We start from the raw sequence: 17,120 nt of genomic DNA, 5'->3' as shown, positions 1-17,120 counted from the left end.
TGAGAAGATAATTAACTCTGATCAGCTCTCAGAGCGAGATGAAGGAGAAAAAGGTGAGATGAGCTGCTTTTCCACCGTTTACAGGCTTTAGCTTCTGTTCGGCGCTGCTGCCAAGCGCAGTGGAAAAAAAGCACATGAATTCCGATCTGAGCGTCACATTAAGGTCGCATGGCCATGAATCGGATACGTATCCGATCTAGGACCACATATGAAAGTGGCTCAGGTTCCATTTGAAAAGATCAAAGGCTGCGTTCACGTTACCAGGCTGAAGTGGCACACATTTGATTTTTTGCCCTAATGTGACTCAGATCTGATGTATTCAGGGCTGTGTGAACACAAATCTGATCTTTTCAAATCAGACCCGAGCCACTTTCATATGTGGTCCTAGATCGTATCCAATTCATGGCCGTGCGACCTTAATGTGATGCTCAGATCAGAATTCATGTGCTTCTTTCATTCAGCGTTACCATGGCAGCAGCGCCGAACAGAAGTTAAAGCCTGTAAACAGTGGAAAAGCAGCTCATCTCACCTTTTTCTCCTTCGTCTCGCTCTAATAATGAAGCTGAGAGCTGATCAGAGTTAATTATCTTCTCAGCGAAGCTCGTTCTGCTCGTTAGTTTGTGCTGATGATGAATGTGATTCATTCACGTGACGTTACTGAGTAGGATGAGCTCATGAGGGTCATTTCAGGACGCTGGTTCGTCACATTAATGACAGATTTGAGTCTCTTACCTAAAAGAGTGTGAACCATCGAGTCAGAGAGATCGGATTTGCGCAATGAGGCTTGTAATGTGAACATAGCCTGATTGCGTGTCCACACAGCCATGAATACGTCAGATCTGAGTCACATTAGGACAGAAAAATCGGATTTGTGCCACTTCAGCCTGGTAATGTGAACGTAGCCTGAAAGAATGACTGAATGAACAATCGAGTTGTTGAGTGGTTCAGTAGAGGTAATTGATCTGTCCATGATCCAGATGCTTTCTTTCATAGCTGCTGGTAAAAGTCCCATTCATCCTAATTAGAAGTTGTTTTGGTCAAAGCACTTACTTTTAGATTACTGTGTTAATTATGGCTGTTAAATATTGAATATTCACTATATTTTTTTTCTTTTTATATTATTCGTCTTTCATTCTTATTTTTCTGATAGATTTTGCTACGTAACTCTTCCCAGAGTTTTTCAGATATCAACACCGTTCCAACTCCAGATTGTCTGGTCTGATTGTGTGATTTGGGCTTGTATACAGCTTTTTGATCGGAAGTGCGCTTTTCATACAGTCTTTGTTAAATTCCAATTTTTTCCCATAGAAATGAGTGGGGTGAAAAATTGCATGACTATCTACTGTACTTCTGCTTGACCGACAGACACCGTTTCACATATACTATCTCAGGGCAGGCCCCCAAGCACAAATTCAATGTTGTTCTGACCCGCACTCATCTGTTTGTCGTCCATCCCTCGTTTATCCCATAGAGTCCTATTCATTTTGGCCACCACACAAACTCTATTACTTTGTTCCCCTACATCCACCAAACTACATGTACTCACTGTGGGTAGGACCTCAAACTCTACTGCGGATACCATACCATCCCGCACTCCTCTATGTGTAGTTTTTTCATCCCTTGTTCCTCACATGCGGTCCCATTCATTTTCATCAACACGTAGGTAACACATGGCAACTCACTACAAACAACTAAATAAACACCCCGTACACCATGGCAACTGCCTAGCAGCGATTTAGCACCCGCGTGGGATACCATAGCAACTGCCTAGCAACACCTTAGCAACCACCTGGGATGCCACAGTAGCTGCCTAGCAACAACCTAGCAGAAAGTGGGAACCATTTAAGCTGCGCAGGACATGCACGTTTCTAGTTTCATATGATATTTATTTTGTAAGCGTTTGAGGTCACAGTATAATCAGGGGGAAATGTCCTCATATGTTTTTAAGATTGTGAAAGATAATTTTGAGGGATTGCAGAGTGGTTGTCAAGAAAAGTGCAGAGTTTAAATTGCTGATAACACAATTTTGGAGAACTACTTCTTTCCATAGATATCACTGTTCCATAAACTTTCCCACACCGAGAATATCTCAGAAAGAGTAAAAAAAACTGGAAAGAATGGAAGGAAAAACAAGCTGCCATTGTGATAGAGAATTGAATCACTGTGCTGAATATGTATCAGAAAATACATGAAGTAATTATTCCTGTTTATGCTATTATTTGTGTTTTTTGGTATATAAAGCATTGGAAGTCATGAAAATATAGTAAAGGTAAGCATACTTTTTTGCCTAGTTTTACTTTTACCTTGCTGCATGTCCTTCCAGTATCAACCCCTCCCCCCAACACACACACATGCTTCTGACTAAATTGGCATTTCTGCTGTTAGTATAAATTGGATGTCATTTTTTGTTGCGCAATCAAGCCAACAGTTAGCACTGTGGCAAATGTGTAATTGCCTTTTCATTATTAGAGTCGTAGTACAGCAGTTTCATCCAGAAACACATTATATAGTAACTGTAAATAAATATTTCTACAAATTCTAATTAGGTTTATAGGTTTTTTTTGGTTTTACTAGCGTTGTGTAAAGCTTTTCCAGCCTTGTAACTGTAGCTGCTAAAGACAGGCGGAGCATGGATACGGCAGTGAATAAAGACAAGTAATAGCTTTTCAGATCTCTGTTGTTCAGGTATTTCAGAAATCCATGTTCTTGACTGTGATAGACATCAGCTCCTGAATATTTCCTTCTGCTGTGTTTGACCTGGACTCGTAGAGCTTTGAAGCTGAGAGCTCCTGTGGACAGAAGCTTAAGAAGCTATCGATCCAGACACGTCTGACTAGATGCCGGATTGTAGACTCTTACAAAATGATCCTATTCTTGGAGCGCTTAAAGATTTTATTGGTTAAAAGCTCCGTTCTTAGCCAGGGTCTTGTGTGTGTGTGTGTGTGTGTGTGTGTGTGTGTGTGTGTGTGTGTGTGTGTTATAAGATCTGTGCACTGCAGAAACTGAAGGAAGTCTGAGTGAGAACTGGGTGAATGGATGGTTCTCCTTTAATGCTGTGTGTTTAGAGGGGGGCCTAAGTGATATTGCTGAAAGTCATTATCATGATATTTGCAGAGTAAAAATATCACATTGTCTCTGTATCTGATATTTAAAGGGGAGTTTCAGCAATTTTTAAAATTTCTGCGTAGTTAAATAGTTAAGGTGTAAGCAAAGCAGAGTGGTTTGGTGTAAAATGCTCCGTTATAGAGAAACTTAGAGTCAGAATTGTGGTGGGAATGAGACGTCTGAAGAGTTTAATGCCTGTAAAAGCTCCTCACAGAAAGTTATTACATGAAATGGTAAAATAAGGGATCAGGCATCTGAGACATTGTTTTGCAGTAGTGCTGAGTAGATTTTGGCCTACTTTTTATTATTATTATTTTTTAATCCATGCATAGCAGAGAGAGGTATACTAACAATTTACTACTTTTTACCATTGTCAAGATTGCATATAAACTCAGAAGATGTGTAAATAAATAAATAAATGGCTATATTTAAGTTGCTGACCATGAACCACTTCACATCAAACCACTCTGAATGACTTTGTTTACGTCTCAATGACTGAAATATACAGAAATCTTGACAAATTTGGTGGAATTCCCCTTTAAGTTGGGATTAATAAAGCTAATGAGCTCATTGTTCCAGAGTGCTGCTTCTCTGTACTGAAGGAATTGTTAATACTGTACTGTAGGGCAGTGTTCATGAGGCTACGTGACACATAAGCTCGTTGTGACATCTGACATAAACCTAAATAATTTATAAAGGCTTATTCTGACTCTAGGTTTCTCTAGAATGTCTGTTATAGAGGCTGATTTTTATGTCAAGTTGACATAACATCAGTGTCAGGTGACTTTGATTTTATGTGATGTTGGGTTGTTGTGACACAACAACCCGGTGTTTTTGGGTGAAATGATGATGTTATAATGACTGTAGCTTAGTGCATCACAGTAACAATGCTGATGATGTAACAGCTTAAATCTTATAAATGGTAACTCAGTGAAAATTCTCACTTTTGTTCCACCACCTTGACGTGGCTGTCTGTCATTTAATCATCATTACGTCACTGTTACACACACCGAGTTGCTCAGTCTGTCATTCTAGTCCAAAATTCAAAGTTGGAAAATGATTTTTTTTTTTTTTTTTAGATGATAAAGGACACCTGTCGGAATAAGTGTTTATAAATGTTCGTGTAGGGTTGTGTCAGGTGTGCTGAAGAGCTTATGTCAGTGTGCTCTTATAAACACTGTCCTACAGTAGAGCGTAACCAGAATGTCGCACTAACCTGATGTAACTTCTTTTGATTGGATTGTTTTTGTTCCATTTTCTTCTCTTAAAAGTTACACCAAAAGTAACCTCACATCGTAAATGGAAACGCAAATTTGCTCACCATTTTTTTACTTTTTATGAATTTTAAACCGTTCTTTTAATTTTTTTTTTTTTTTTAATACCTGATTTTCTCCCCAATTTAGTCGTCTCCAATTCCGCCCGCTAGTTAGGACTCCCCCAATCACACGATACTATCAACACTAGGAGGGTGAAGGCTAACACAGGCTTCCTCCGAGACCTGTGAAGCCAACCACTGCTTCTTTTCGAACTGCCGCTCACGCAACGTCACTGGACAGCCGAACGCGCTCGGAGGAAAGCGCCAACCGCCAGATCTGTTACGTCAGCTAGCAGACGCCTGCGCTGACTAGCATCGCGCTGAGTGATGGGGGGAGAAGGAGGGGCCATCCTACCCACCCAGAGAGAGCGAGGCCAATTGTGCTCTCTCGGACTCCCGGCTACGGACGGCTGTAGCATCGCCAGGGATCGAACTCACGATCTCCTGATGATAGGGCCAACGCTTAGACGGTTGCGCCACTCGGGAGCCCCTAAACTGCTCTTTTAAACCAATCAGAAGCAGATGACACACACAGAGACGTAACCCCTTTGAATTTGAAGTGTGAGAACATGTGCATAGGCAAGAACATCTTAAATTCAGCTAATAAGCAGCAGTTGTGCATTAAAATGTGCAGGTGTTTGCTCTCTGTAGAGGATGTGTATCTACTTCAACCTAGAAAATCAACAAAACAAAAATTTAACAAGTGACCAAACTATTTTAAATGACTGTTTGTATAATTTTACATCAATTCCAGCTTCTTCAATGCACAGCAGAGGTTCATGTGCTGTGCATTTTAAAAAAAAATCGAATTATTGAATGACTCGTGTAGGTCGTCCCTTCTTCTGTTATCTGATTTCTTAAGTGCTTGTAAATGTGCTGAACTGATTATTGCCATAATTTGATTTTCTGCAGTTATCAGATCATTTTGTAAGTGTAATTGTACTCCCTTTATGATTCTGGATGCTGTGCGTTCCTCCGTAGAAGCTCATTTGTGGGATGTTTGGCTTTGGCTGTGTTGTGGTATTAATCCATAATAACGAATAATCATGGAGTAGAACTGAGTAAACACACCTCTGGCTAAGAGTGGTTGCTTTTGCCTGGTACCGTTTGCATGGATGAATGGAAAGTTGTGTGTACAGTACCAGTGACTACTTTTCATGTGTTTAATTCACAGTCAAAACAGCCATTAAGTACAAAATATTCTTCTTCTTATTATCATTTTTCAGTGTCAGGAAAACAGCAGAAAACAGACATTCAATAGAAATTTACTCAGAAGCCTCAGCAGCTAAATATAATATCAGATGTTTCAGTGTTCAGTGAGTCACTCTTCACCTTTATTCCAGCTTCCAGTCTTTTCAGGAGACTCACTTTCAGTTCCTCAAAGAATCTGCAGACACACCTCCAAAGTTCAGTCTTAGAAGCTGGTTGATGATTTTCTGCAGTAATCAAACACATTCAGTGGTGTTGAGGTCTGGACTCTGGGGTGGTCAGTCCATCGTTCAGCTTCTTTGTTTGGTGTGTCCGTCTCCTTTTCTCAGTGAGGTTCTTCTTGACAGCTACACATCCTTTCAGACCCACAGCGCTGAGTCGTCTTCTCACAGTGGAAGGATGGACAGAAACACCTGTGGATGTTTTCAGATCTGAAGCAGTGCTGTTTATCTGATGGGGGCAGTTGTGGTGTCCACCAGGTCTTCCAGGTGGTTGTTAGGAGCCACATTTTCTCTGTAACTTTTAATCACTTATGTTCCTTTGACTTTTTCCTTCCTTAAGCAAGTGGATTATCTTAAATCTAATCTCCTCAGAAAGAGCTTCTGCTTAACGGCTGTTTTGACAGGAAATTAAATAAATGAATGGTCTCTGACTTTTGCACAGTCGTGTATGTATGTGTGTGTGTTTTCTGTCTCCGAGCCAGGAGAGCAGCCACCCTTAATCCCTCCCATTTGCACGACGAGTGCGACAGTGAGGGTGAGTAACCCGACCCTCCTCTCGGCGCTCTGCTCCGACACGGCCATCGCTGCCAGACTGATAATGGAGACCTGCTAATGACATCCTCCAGCTGCCTACATCCTCTCTGCCGCCCTTCGTCCCCCTTCCCTCTTCTCCCTCTCTCTCTCTATCTCCCTCTTTCTCTGTATCTCTATTCTCATCTCCCTCCGTCGCTCTCCTTATCTCTCAGACTATCCATCTCTCTCTTACTTTATTGCTCCCTCGATTTCTCTCTCTTCCTCTTGCTGTCAAAGAACTTCCCTCCGTCTCTCTATCTCTTTCTCTTCCCCCCTCCTTCCCTCCCTCCCTCCTTCCATTCCGGCTGACTAATGTTGCCTCCTAACCCGTCGCGGTCGGCTCACCCTCCTGCCGCTGGTTTATTTACACTGCTTTTTAATAGCCTGGGGGAGCGCATGAGCTACGATGACACGCTACGATGACTCGGGGCGCATTCTTAACAAGCCGCTGAGCGAAGAGAGGAGCGCGGGAGGGAGAAAGACAAAGACAAATCCCATTTTCTTTTCCCAAAGCACTTTTTTTTTCATTTTTTCACCATCTGCGAGCTCGTAGAAGATGCTGGATTTGAAAGTGCGGCAGTTTTAATGGCTGGAGAATGATCTCTGAAGCTGTTTAAGAGTTGCTCTTATGTTTACCCCTCCAGTAAAACGGCAGGTCGTTAGGATGAATTAGTGCACTAATTGCTGTGGCTGAAAGTAAGGGGTTCTGTGGGAGAGAGACAGTGAGAGAGCGAGGAGGCGAGGGGCTCATCGAAACTTATGACTAGAGGGTTTTATTGACCACTGGAGTTTGATGATGGCTGTTAGGTGAGTGGATTCACAGCAGCAGTATAAAAGTATGAAACGTCTGTGGTGGGTCAGGCCTGTCACAGCTGCTCGATTAAACTCCACTGCTCAGATTTAAAAAGTACCTTTTTTGATGAATCAGCATTTATTGGTTGGCAGTATGCAGGGTTTTCATTCTTTACATTACATGTAACCTAAAAGACAAAAGTCAAATCATAACTCATCTCTCTCTCTCTCTACATATGTGTATATATATATATATATATATATATATATATAAAATCGCTGTTGTTAGAAGAAAACCTTGTATCTCCAAAATTACAACTTTACAGGAAAAGGAAAAAACTTTCTTTACTTTCAATGTAAGTCAATGTAATCAGACTTTTTTCAACGTCATTTTGGGCCGTTTCTTTGGGTCCATTTATCATGAGATTTACACACAATATAAAGGGCAACAGGCATTTTCAAATTATGTAAAAAACTGAAAAACAAGATACAAGTTTTTCTTCCAACAACAGCGATTTATACATACATACACACACATTCATTAGTTTCAAACACATTTTATAAAACAGATAGTTCCTGTCCTAAAATCTGATTGGCTGAGCTGCGTTCGAAGCCGTTGTGAAATCCACAATATACGCAGACCTATGACCACCTCACAACAACTGACCTCTGTATCACTGCGCCACAGCACAAAAAACCCTTGTGCTGTTAATAGAATTATGTTTGACTCTAATGCTGCTCACATGGACCACCGAGTATACTGATGAAGTAAGAACCTGGTTTTTTGGTTTAAACTGAGGAGCTGACAACTTATGCTCTTAACTAGAACTAGGCTGGTCAGCTGGCTAACAGGCAAAAAGAGCCAACAACCTAAACAGCTCCATCATTAATATCACAGGCTTGAATTAAAGTACTTATGGTGTGATTAACTGTAAAACGAAAGTATAAAAGTCTAAAAATTACACAATTCAAACGTTCGTGTTTCGGTCAGAAGTCGTGTCAAACCCAGGCTGAATCCCAAACAGCTGTGACTCCCTACATAGTGAGCTAACTATGAAAGTTTAGAAATTCTAGTCTCTACAGCCAAATAGTGCATCGTTTATCGAGTGTGGATGTGGCTGTTTTTAGCTATATTATTCACTGTTGTGCTGCAGGATCCAGTATTTAAATTCCTACGTAGTGCACTATGTAGGGAGCAGGGAGCCGTTTGAGATTCAGCCCCAGCGTGAGAAGAGGGCGCCACTGGTTTGGTGCTAAATAGGACACATGGTGGTAATTTGGTGACCAAAAAGTACTTATAAAGCTAGTGTTTTTGCAGTAAACATTGCTGTGTAATCATGTGTTCATTGTTATACGACAAAATGTAAAAAAAAAAAAAAAGAAAAAAAATCATGAAATGACCACAAGATACAGCGATGGGCGACGGAACGTCCTCCTCTTTCAGAGGTCCATTGGCTGCCATTTTATTAAAGCACTAAGTCGCTTGAGGCTGTTCGTTACTGCAGTTTTATCACAGGAAATGGAGAACACCCTTCCTGTGATAAAATCGCAGTAACTCACAGCTTCTAGTGGCTTATTGCTTTAATAAACCATTTTCGCAAATGTCTTTCTTTTTCATGATATACGTTGTTTGGAGTGGAAGAAAATATCAGTGCTATATTATGACGAATACCACTTTAATTAGAGAAATAAGTGTGTTTTCCATTATATTTCAGCTGATATTCTTTTCAAAATCTTATGTCCAAAATTGTTCATCTTTACATGTATCTTCATATATGCACCCTAGATTTACACTCTGTGGAAATTACGCTATTATTCACGTTTAGATTCATGTGAGCCCTGAATTCACACTGTGAAAACAATGTTAGTTAATTATTGAAAGTAATGAATATGTTCTGATAAAGCATATACGTATGTAAGCTATGAAGTATAGGCCATTAATTTTTTAAGCAGTAGGACAGAAACATATGTTTAGCAGATGTTTTTCAGTATGTAGTGTGTCCACTCTGCCTTTATTCCAGCTTCCGTTCTTTTCGGTTTCAGTTCCTCAAAGAATCTGCAGACACACCTCCAAAGTTCAGTCTTAGAAGCTGGTTGATCATTTTCTGAAGTAATCAAACACATTCAGTGGTGTTGAGGTCTGGACTCTGGGGCGGTCAGTCCATCGTTCAGCTTCTTTGTTTGATGTGTCCGTCTCCTTTTCTCAGTGAGGTTCTTCTTGATCAGCTACACATCCTTTCAGACCCACAGCGCTGAGTCGTCTTCTCACAGTGGAAGGATGGACAGAAACACCTGTGGATGTTTTCAGATCTGAAGCAGCTTGATTTTCTCCTCTCTCAGAGATGAAAGCTTTAAGTGCTGTTTATCTGATGGGGACAGTTTTGGTGTCTACCAGGTCTTCCAGGTGGTTGTTAGGAGTCACAGTTTCTCTGTAGCTTTTAATCATATTTCCTGTATCTCCTTGGAAATTGTAAGAGAAAAGTGAATAGTAATGTACAGAGATGCAGAGAGTTAAAGAGATGCTGTGGTGGTTGAGAAGTGAAGTGTGACCGAGTGCAGAAAGGTGTTAGTGTAGGTTTAGGAAGAGATGAATTCTCAGACCACAGAGTGACTGTACTGTTAAAGTGTATTTAAAGGCTTCCTAGTTTCATTATTTTAGACACTTGACTAAGAGTCAAAATAATCAGTGGAATAATCAGATACTAATGTAGTTGATGGTGACAAAAATATTTCATATTTGTGAGAAAGACACGTTTACGAGCACTTCATGTCAGCATAACACAAATAATCAGTATACCCAACAGCCCTGACACAGGACAAAGGAAAGTGCTGGTAATTAAGACTGAATATCCTTTTGGTTTATATATGGATCCAACATATCGCAGCTGTCAGGACAAAACCTTGTATCCCCGAAAGGGAAACTTTACAGGAGAAGGAAAAAACATACTTCACTCTTAATGTCAGTGGAACCAGAATTTTTTTCTAAGTAATTTTGGGCCGTTTCTTTTGGTCCATTCATCATGAGATTTACCCATAACGTAAAAGTCAACAGACATTTTCAAATTATGACAAAAACTGAAAAATTATAAAAATGGAGATACGAGGTTTTGTTTTGATATGAAGTGTGAGCTGCTGATCGCTGCTGTTGGAAACTCTGATCAGAATCAGGCTTTATTGGCCAGGTATGCTGACATATACAAGGAATTTGGTTTTGGTTACAGGAGCTCACAGTGCACAGTATCAGACAGACAATTACATGTAGTGAATAAAATAAAATAAAAATAAAATAAAATAACATAAAATAAAACAAGCATTCCTACCATCACTCATTCATACACACACACACACACACACACACACACACACACAGTCATACCTGTAAACATGTGCAATGTGCAGCATGCTGATGCTGATTTGTTGTCGTACTCTCTGGGCATGTTTATTAGTATTTGCAGTGCTTGACAGCGGATTGTAGGCCATTGTAAGGCGAAGGCAAAGTGCTGCTCTGTTTCAGCCATGGTGGCCTGTATGACTGGTTGGAGGAGATTTCCTTCAACCACGAAATGGACCAGCTGTTAAGAGCTGATGGACTAATTGCTGTGTTGGACTCTTTTCGTATGTATTTGGATCGTTTTATTATATTGTCTTCTTTTGGAAACCAAATAAGAAAGTGTGTGTGTGTGTGCGTGTGTGTGTGGTTGTGTGTGTGTGTGTGTGTGTGTGTGTGTGTGTGTGTTTCAGACGTATCACTCGGTGCAGGAGGTTCTGGTGTCTTTCGGGAGGCGGGTGTTGTGTTACCCGCTGTACCGCCACTTCTCTCTGATCACCACCGCAGTGAAAGACGCCGCTCACATTTTCCAGTGTGGTGAGTTTTACACTCTCGCTCTCTTTTGCTCTCTCTCTTTCTTTCTCCCTCTTCCCTCCATCTCTCCGTCCATCTTTCCCTCCCCATCTGTCTTTCTGTCTCTGTCATTCTTTGGGCATCCCTCTCATCTCTCCCCCCTTCCCTTTCTCCCTTTTTCCTCCTTCTCTCTCTCTCTCTCTCTCTCCCAGTCTTTCTCTCTCTATCTCCGACTTCTGTTTCTCTGTCTTTCTCTCTGTTTATCTCTCCCTTCTCTCTTCTCTTCCTCTTTCCCTTCCCACTCTTTCTTTTTCTTTCCCTCTCCTTCTCTTTCTCTCTCCCTCATTCTCTTTTTCTCTCTCTTCCCCTTTATGTCTTCTCTATGTCCTCCTCCCTCTCTCTCTGTCTCTCTGCGCCCCCCCCCCTCATCCTCGCCCAGCAGCAGGATTCTGTCACATTAGAACCGTTGAGTGCTTTTCAAACAGCGTTAGGGTTCAGGTTAAGGGTCGAGACCTTAACGTGACCTGCCCTTCACCCTGAAAGTTTGCCTTTCTCTCTCCATTCATCCCTTAATCCCTCGCTCTGGCTCTAATGAGGACAAACACCGCCCCCCCCCAACCCCCAACTCCAGCTCCTTTTGCTATTACACTGACGTCTAGTTTCAGCAGAGTTTGCTCTGTACTGACATCCATCTCTATCTTTTTGTTGTTAAATGACGCCTGAGTCGTTCTCCATTTGGAGTGGGAATTCAGGTGGATACATTAAAAAAACAAAAAAAAAATCAATCCCAAAACTGAGTAAACTTAATATGTCCATTAACATCTATTATCATATATGCAAAAATGAGAGCTTAATTCCAAACATGTTTTACAGTCACTGGTGTTATTTGACATTCTGGTTAAAACTGAGGATTTTGTAAACTGGCTGACTCTTTAGCTGATCAGGTGACCTTGTGAACTATTTAAAATTAGTAATAAAAATGATATTAGGCATTATTTCGAAAAAATTTTAATTACTCAGCCATTAAAGCATGGAACACCGGTGGCACATAGAAGTTATGAGCTGCCTGATAAACAAAATTATTAATACATTTATGAAATATAGTGAGCGAGTGTGACTCGCCTTCTCATGCCTGGAGATGCTTCCTCTCTGATGAGCCTCGACCCAAAGAGGCAGTTTAGTAGAACTGAAAACACTGTGTTAAAATGTAAAATAAGAGTCCTGATAACAGCAGTGACCAAAACCTCTGTGACAAATGAACTTTTAAAATAAAATACTATATGTATATTTTTTAATGTAGTAAACATGAATCTGTTTTATACAAATTCCTAAAGTTCATTTCACACCAGACGCAGTAACTGCTGCGCCGCGCACACAATATGCTTCTATATTAATCAATTTAGCCTTTCGCGGCCTCACAGCACCGCGGCGGTGAAATGCAAGAAGACGCTTTGGGTCTATTTTTGATGAGTGCTGCGCGGCATGCTAGTAGTTTCTATGCAGAAACAGTAAAGAAATGCAACGTCTGTGCTGTAATATACAGTCTAGGCTAATAAATGAATCAACAAATCTAGTTTTAACTCTGACAGGTTGACTGAAATCCCTTGAGTAGATTAATATTGTGAACACCCAGGCATTTCCTCCTCTTCATATAGAGCTACATCACCTGGTGAGAAAGCCACCAACAGGTATGGCAGCTAGTCAAGATTTTATTGTTGATCTCTTTGTCATCTACATGAAGCTTATATGAGTAATAAATGGACAATACAGACATTTATATTACGTGAAAACGCAACACAAACAGCTACGGCTCTTGCTTTGCGCCGCGTGTCGCATCCGCTGTGAAATACCAAGCGACGCAAAGTGTTTCCAGATTAACATGCGTGACGCGTCTCATCTGGTGTGAAATGGGCTTCAGTTAAACTTCTTAAAAATATTGTTTTATATTAAAAATGGTTCCTCAAATGTTGAAAATTGGTTTTGTCTCAAGCTGTTTTACAGATGCAGAGCGACTGTGAAACAGGATAAAAAGAGAAAAATCAGAAAACCGTAAGGGAAAAGTGTTATTTAATCTTAGGTCAACTGTGTAAATGTACATACCGAGTTTTGGAGCTGTGTCTAATATTTTAAGCCCTCCAACCTTTGTGACATGGTTTCCCCTCCAAAAGGAGAATGACCCGCCTATGAGATTGATGAAACGGTAGCTTAGTGGACAAGCCCTCCTGTACACCGTTGTAAATATAGCAGGGAACATGGGGAACAAGCATAACAGAACATGCAGAAATCTGTCCGTCTCCTGGGGGGCGGGAGGGCTAAAGGCGTCTCCCCCTGACAGGAAAGTCAACAGAATTCGCTGCTTCTGTCAGCGGAAGAGAGAGAGAGAGGCGGAGAGAGTCGTCTTCGCACGGTGCGCGGCTTCTGCAGCGTACACGCTATTGACTTTGATATCTCAGAGAGGGTAATCTTTAAATCAAAGCGCCTGGCGGAGAGAGAGAAAGAGAGAGACAGGGAGAGAGAGGAAGAGAGAGACAGGGAGAGGGAGGGAGGGAGAGAGGGAGAGAGAAGACTGTGTAAATACGTTTAGGATGTGTGTGGTGAGCTTCATCCGGCGCGTGTTGATTTTAATGCTTGTAAATGATAGCAATTAAAGGGCTTTTTAGCTGCTGGATTAGTGTGGCTGCGGCTCATTAGAAGGCGCTCGTCAACGCTGGCCGAGGTGAACACCTCGCTGCACCGAGGCCAGGCTTGGACGAGCTCATTAGCTCCCAGCCTCCTGTTAACTCTCAGCTAAATCGCCACTGCACACGCTCTTTTTTTTAAGCAGCAGCCTTTTGGACTAAACCCAGGAGACAATTAGCTATTATCACTGAAAAAGAAGTATTCCCTTCTGATTTGTACGCTACTGTTCAAATGTTTGGAATCGCTGTTTCTCAGCCTGTGATGGTAACGCACAGTTACCCACATAAGAATACGAAGTCTTTGCTTTATTGGTTTATCCTGTAATTTCACAACGCTGGAGAAAACACAGCAGCTGCCTCCCAGACCCTAAGCTGCCTTCCTCGGCTGCTACCTCCTAGAAGGCTGTTCCAAAGCGAAGGACCCTTCATATACAGCCTAGAAATGCAGCCTACGTTCTGAGTGGTCAGGACCCCCATGGACCCTCACAGAGCAGGTACTATTCGATCATATGGACCCTTTAAAGTCCAGACTACGAGAGCAGAAGGGGGAAATTTTAATGAGCACTCAAAAAAAGATGGTTCTTCAAGGGTTCTTCAGTAAAGAAAATGACTCTATATAGAACCATGAACACCCAAAGAACCCTTTGCATGATTAAAGGGTTCTTTGCATCGCTAAATGGTTCTTCAGATTGATGGAGAATGTGTTAGATACAGTTCCACATGGAACCTTTCTGAAAAGGGTTCTATATAGCACCCAAAAGGGTACTTCTATTTTTACAATGTCAAGCTTATAACTATAGAAGAACCCTTCTTCAAGGGTTCTTTAGTAGAGAAAATACTTCTATATAGAACCATGAACACTCCAAGACACCTTTACATGATTAAAGGGTTCTTTGCATTGTAAAGGGTTTCTTCAGATTGATGGAGAACGTGCTGTAGATGGTTCTATATGGAACCTTTTTAAAAAGGGTTCTATATAGCACCAAAAATGGTTCTTCTACTGTTACAATGTCAAGCCTGCATCAGTAGAAGTATCCTTTTTGGTGCTATATAGAACCTTTTTCAAAAAGGTTCTGTATAGAACCATTTAAAACAACATTCTCCATTAATCTGAAGAACCCCGTTCACCATGCAAAGAACCCTTTAATCATGCAAAAGGTTTTGTGGGTGTCCATGGTTCTTTAATAAGGAAAATGGTATATATAACCATGTATATAGAACCATGGACCATGGAAAATGGTTCTATATAGCACCAAAAAGGGTATTTCTATTGTTACAGACTTGACATCGTAACAATAGAAGAACGCTTTTTGGTGCTATATAGAACCCTTTTCATAAAGGTTCCATATAGAACTGTAACTAACACATTCTCCATCAATCTGAAGAACAATTTAGCGATGCAAAGAACCTTTTAATCATGCAAAAGGTTTTTTGGGTGTCCATGGTTCTATAATAAAGAAAATGGTTGTATGTACAACAATGGACCTTTTTGAAAATGGTTCTATACAGCACCAAAAAGGGCACTTCTATTGATACAGGCTTGACGTTGTAACAGTAGAAGAACCATTTTTGGTGCTATATAGAACCCTTTTTAAAAAGGTTCCATATAGAACCATCTACAGCATGTTCTCCATCAATCTGAAAAAACCCTTTACAATGCAAAGAACCCTTTAATCATGCAAAAGGTTTCTTGGAGTGTTCATGGTTCTATATAGAAGTATTTTCTCTACTAAAGAACCCTGAAGAAGTGTTCTTCTATAGTTACAGGCTTGACATTGTAACAATAGAAGTACCCTTTTGGGTGCTATATAGAACCCTTTTCAGAAAGGTTCCATGTGGAACTGTATCTAACACATTCTCCATCAATCTGAAGAACCATTTAGCGATGCAAAGAACCCTTTAATCATGCAAAGGGTTCTTCAAGTGTTCATGGTTCTATATAGAGTCATTTTCTCTACTGAAGAACCCTTGAAGAACCATTCTTTTTTAAGAGTACGGTGGGGACAAAGACAGACTCCGAGTGGATCACTGGAGAGACGCTTTCTAGGTTCCATAGGTTTAACTCAGCAGCAGCTCCGTCTCTCTGAGCATTGACGATCAGTCGGTGAGCGTTATTGAATACGTGAGCAGAACCTCTTCCTCGGTTCATTCCACTCGTTCTGCTGAGTCGTTCCGACAAGCTGCTCCGCTCTGCAGTTTCTACATGCACAACCACCAAGCAGCGCTCGCATTAAACTCCGCTGTAATGAAGCCCACCGACCGCACCGGCAGTCTCCACTTTCCGTTCATCACGCTGTAACACCTCCGTAATTAATTTGCGGAGGAAATCCGATTGGACGTGTGCACTTGTACGCTCCAATCAGGGGCACTTCATTTGAACTTGTGAAAGCAAACAGTCGTAGGTATCAGGGAAACAAACCCATTAATGGTGGCATGGTGGGGGGGGGGAGTGGAGGAAATGAAATCTGAGGTAAATATTTGAACAGCCCTCGAGCGGCATGTTTGGTATTCTGCAGGAGAACGCTCAGCGTCTGGAGACTCGTGGAAGGGGATGGTTAAGACGTCGGTAGTGTTCGTTAAATATTTTTGCCTCTGCTCATGCGAGGCGAGTCAGCAGGGCAGAATTAAACGAGAGACAAAGCTCTTCAGGCAGCCGAGCTTTACTTAGTGTGGAAAAGGAAAAAATCAATGTTGAGCGCAGCGTTAAAGGTAATCACAATCACAGAGAGGCTTAAATACACATACAGGTGGAATTATCTGAACAGGGTAACATCACAGATGTACAGTATCTCAGTATAGAACAACACATGTAAAATCAGTCTGTTTACAGGGCGAACATTTATTTTGATGGCCTGCTATGTAAGTTGTTAGCGAACAGTGTGGTGTAACCAGGGTTGTGGGAGAGTTCCACCAATTTTGCAGAATCTCTGCATAAGCTCTGGTACGTAAACAAACTCTTTAAGAATGGTTTGATGTGAAATTGTAGGGAAACCAGGAAGCCGGGGTCACAATGTCTACAGCACAAATATAGTCATTTTATTTACTACCCAAAACCACCAGTGAACCTACATGAATTTAATGTGTGAAGCTGTTGATGGTAAAATAGTGATAAACCTGAAAAAAAAGTTGTGCTGTTGTGCTGTTTTGCCTTACAGCACCCTGCAGGCACCCCTTCACCATGAATGTGTATATATGTGTGTGTGTAACATTGGTGATGGGCCGATCCACAATTTCCAGTTCCAGTCCGATTCCGATACACAACTGCCGAAACCGATACAGATTCCGATACCACAGCTTCTTACTTTAATATTATCATTATTATTGTTGGTATTGTGTTTAAGGTGTTTAATCTTCCCGTCACCAAGCATATCTGTGATGGAGGCTGC

The 17,120-nt window shown here is 41.2% G+C and overlaps 1 protein-coding gene across 2 annotated transcripts in view; it reads left to right on the top strand.

Moving 5' to 3' along the window:
* The window catches only part of shq1 (SHQ1, H/ACA ribonucleoprotein assembly factor), a 79,062-nt gene that overhangs the window by 46,103 nt on the left and 15,839 nt on the right, over positions 1–17,120 (top strand). For both annotated transcript variants that reach the window (XM_036571545.1, XM_036571544.1), the window contains exon 10: positions 10,957–11,080. In XM_036571545.1, the coding sequence (XP_036427438.1) occupies positions 10,957–11,080 (124 nt within the window). The remainder of the gene's footprint in view (positions 1–10,956; positions 11,081–17,120) is intronic.

Source organism: Colossoma macropomum, unplaced genomic scaffold (genome assembly GCF_904425465.1).
Source record: "Colossoma macropomum unplaced genomic scaffold, Colossoma_macropomum, whole genome shotgun sequence".
Taxonomy (NCBI): Eukaryota; Metazoa; Chordata; class Actinopteri; order Characiformes; family Serrasalmidae; genus Colossoma; species Colossoma macropomum.
The sequence above is the reverse complement of the archived record's forward strand: the minus strand, read 5'-3'. Positions and strand labels throughout refer to the sequence as shown.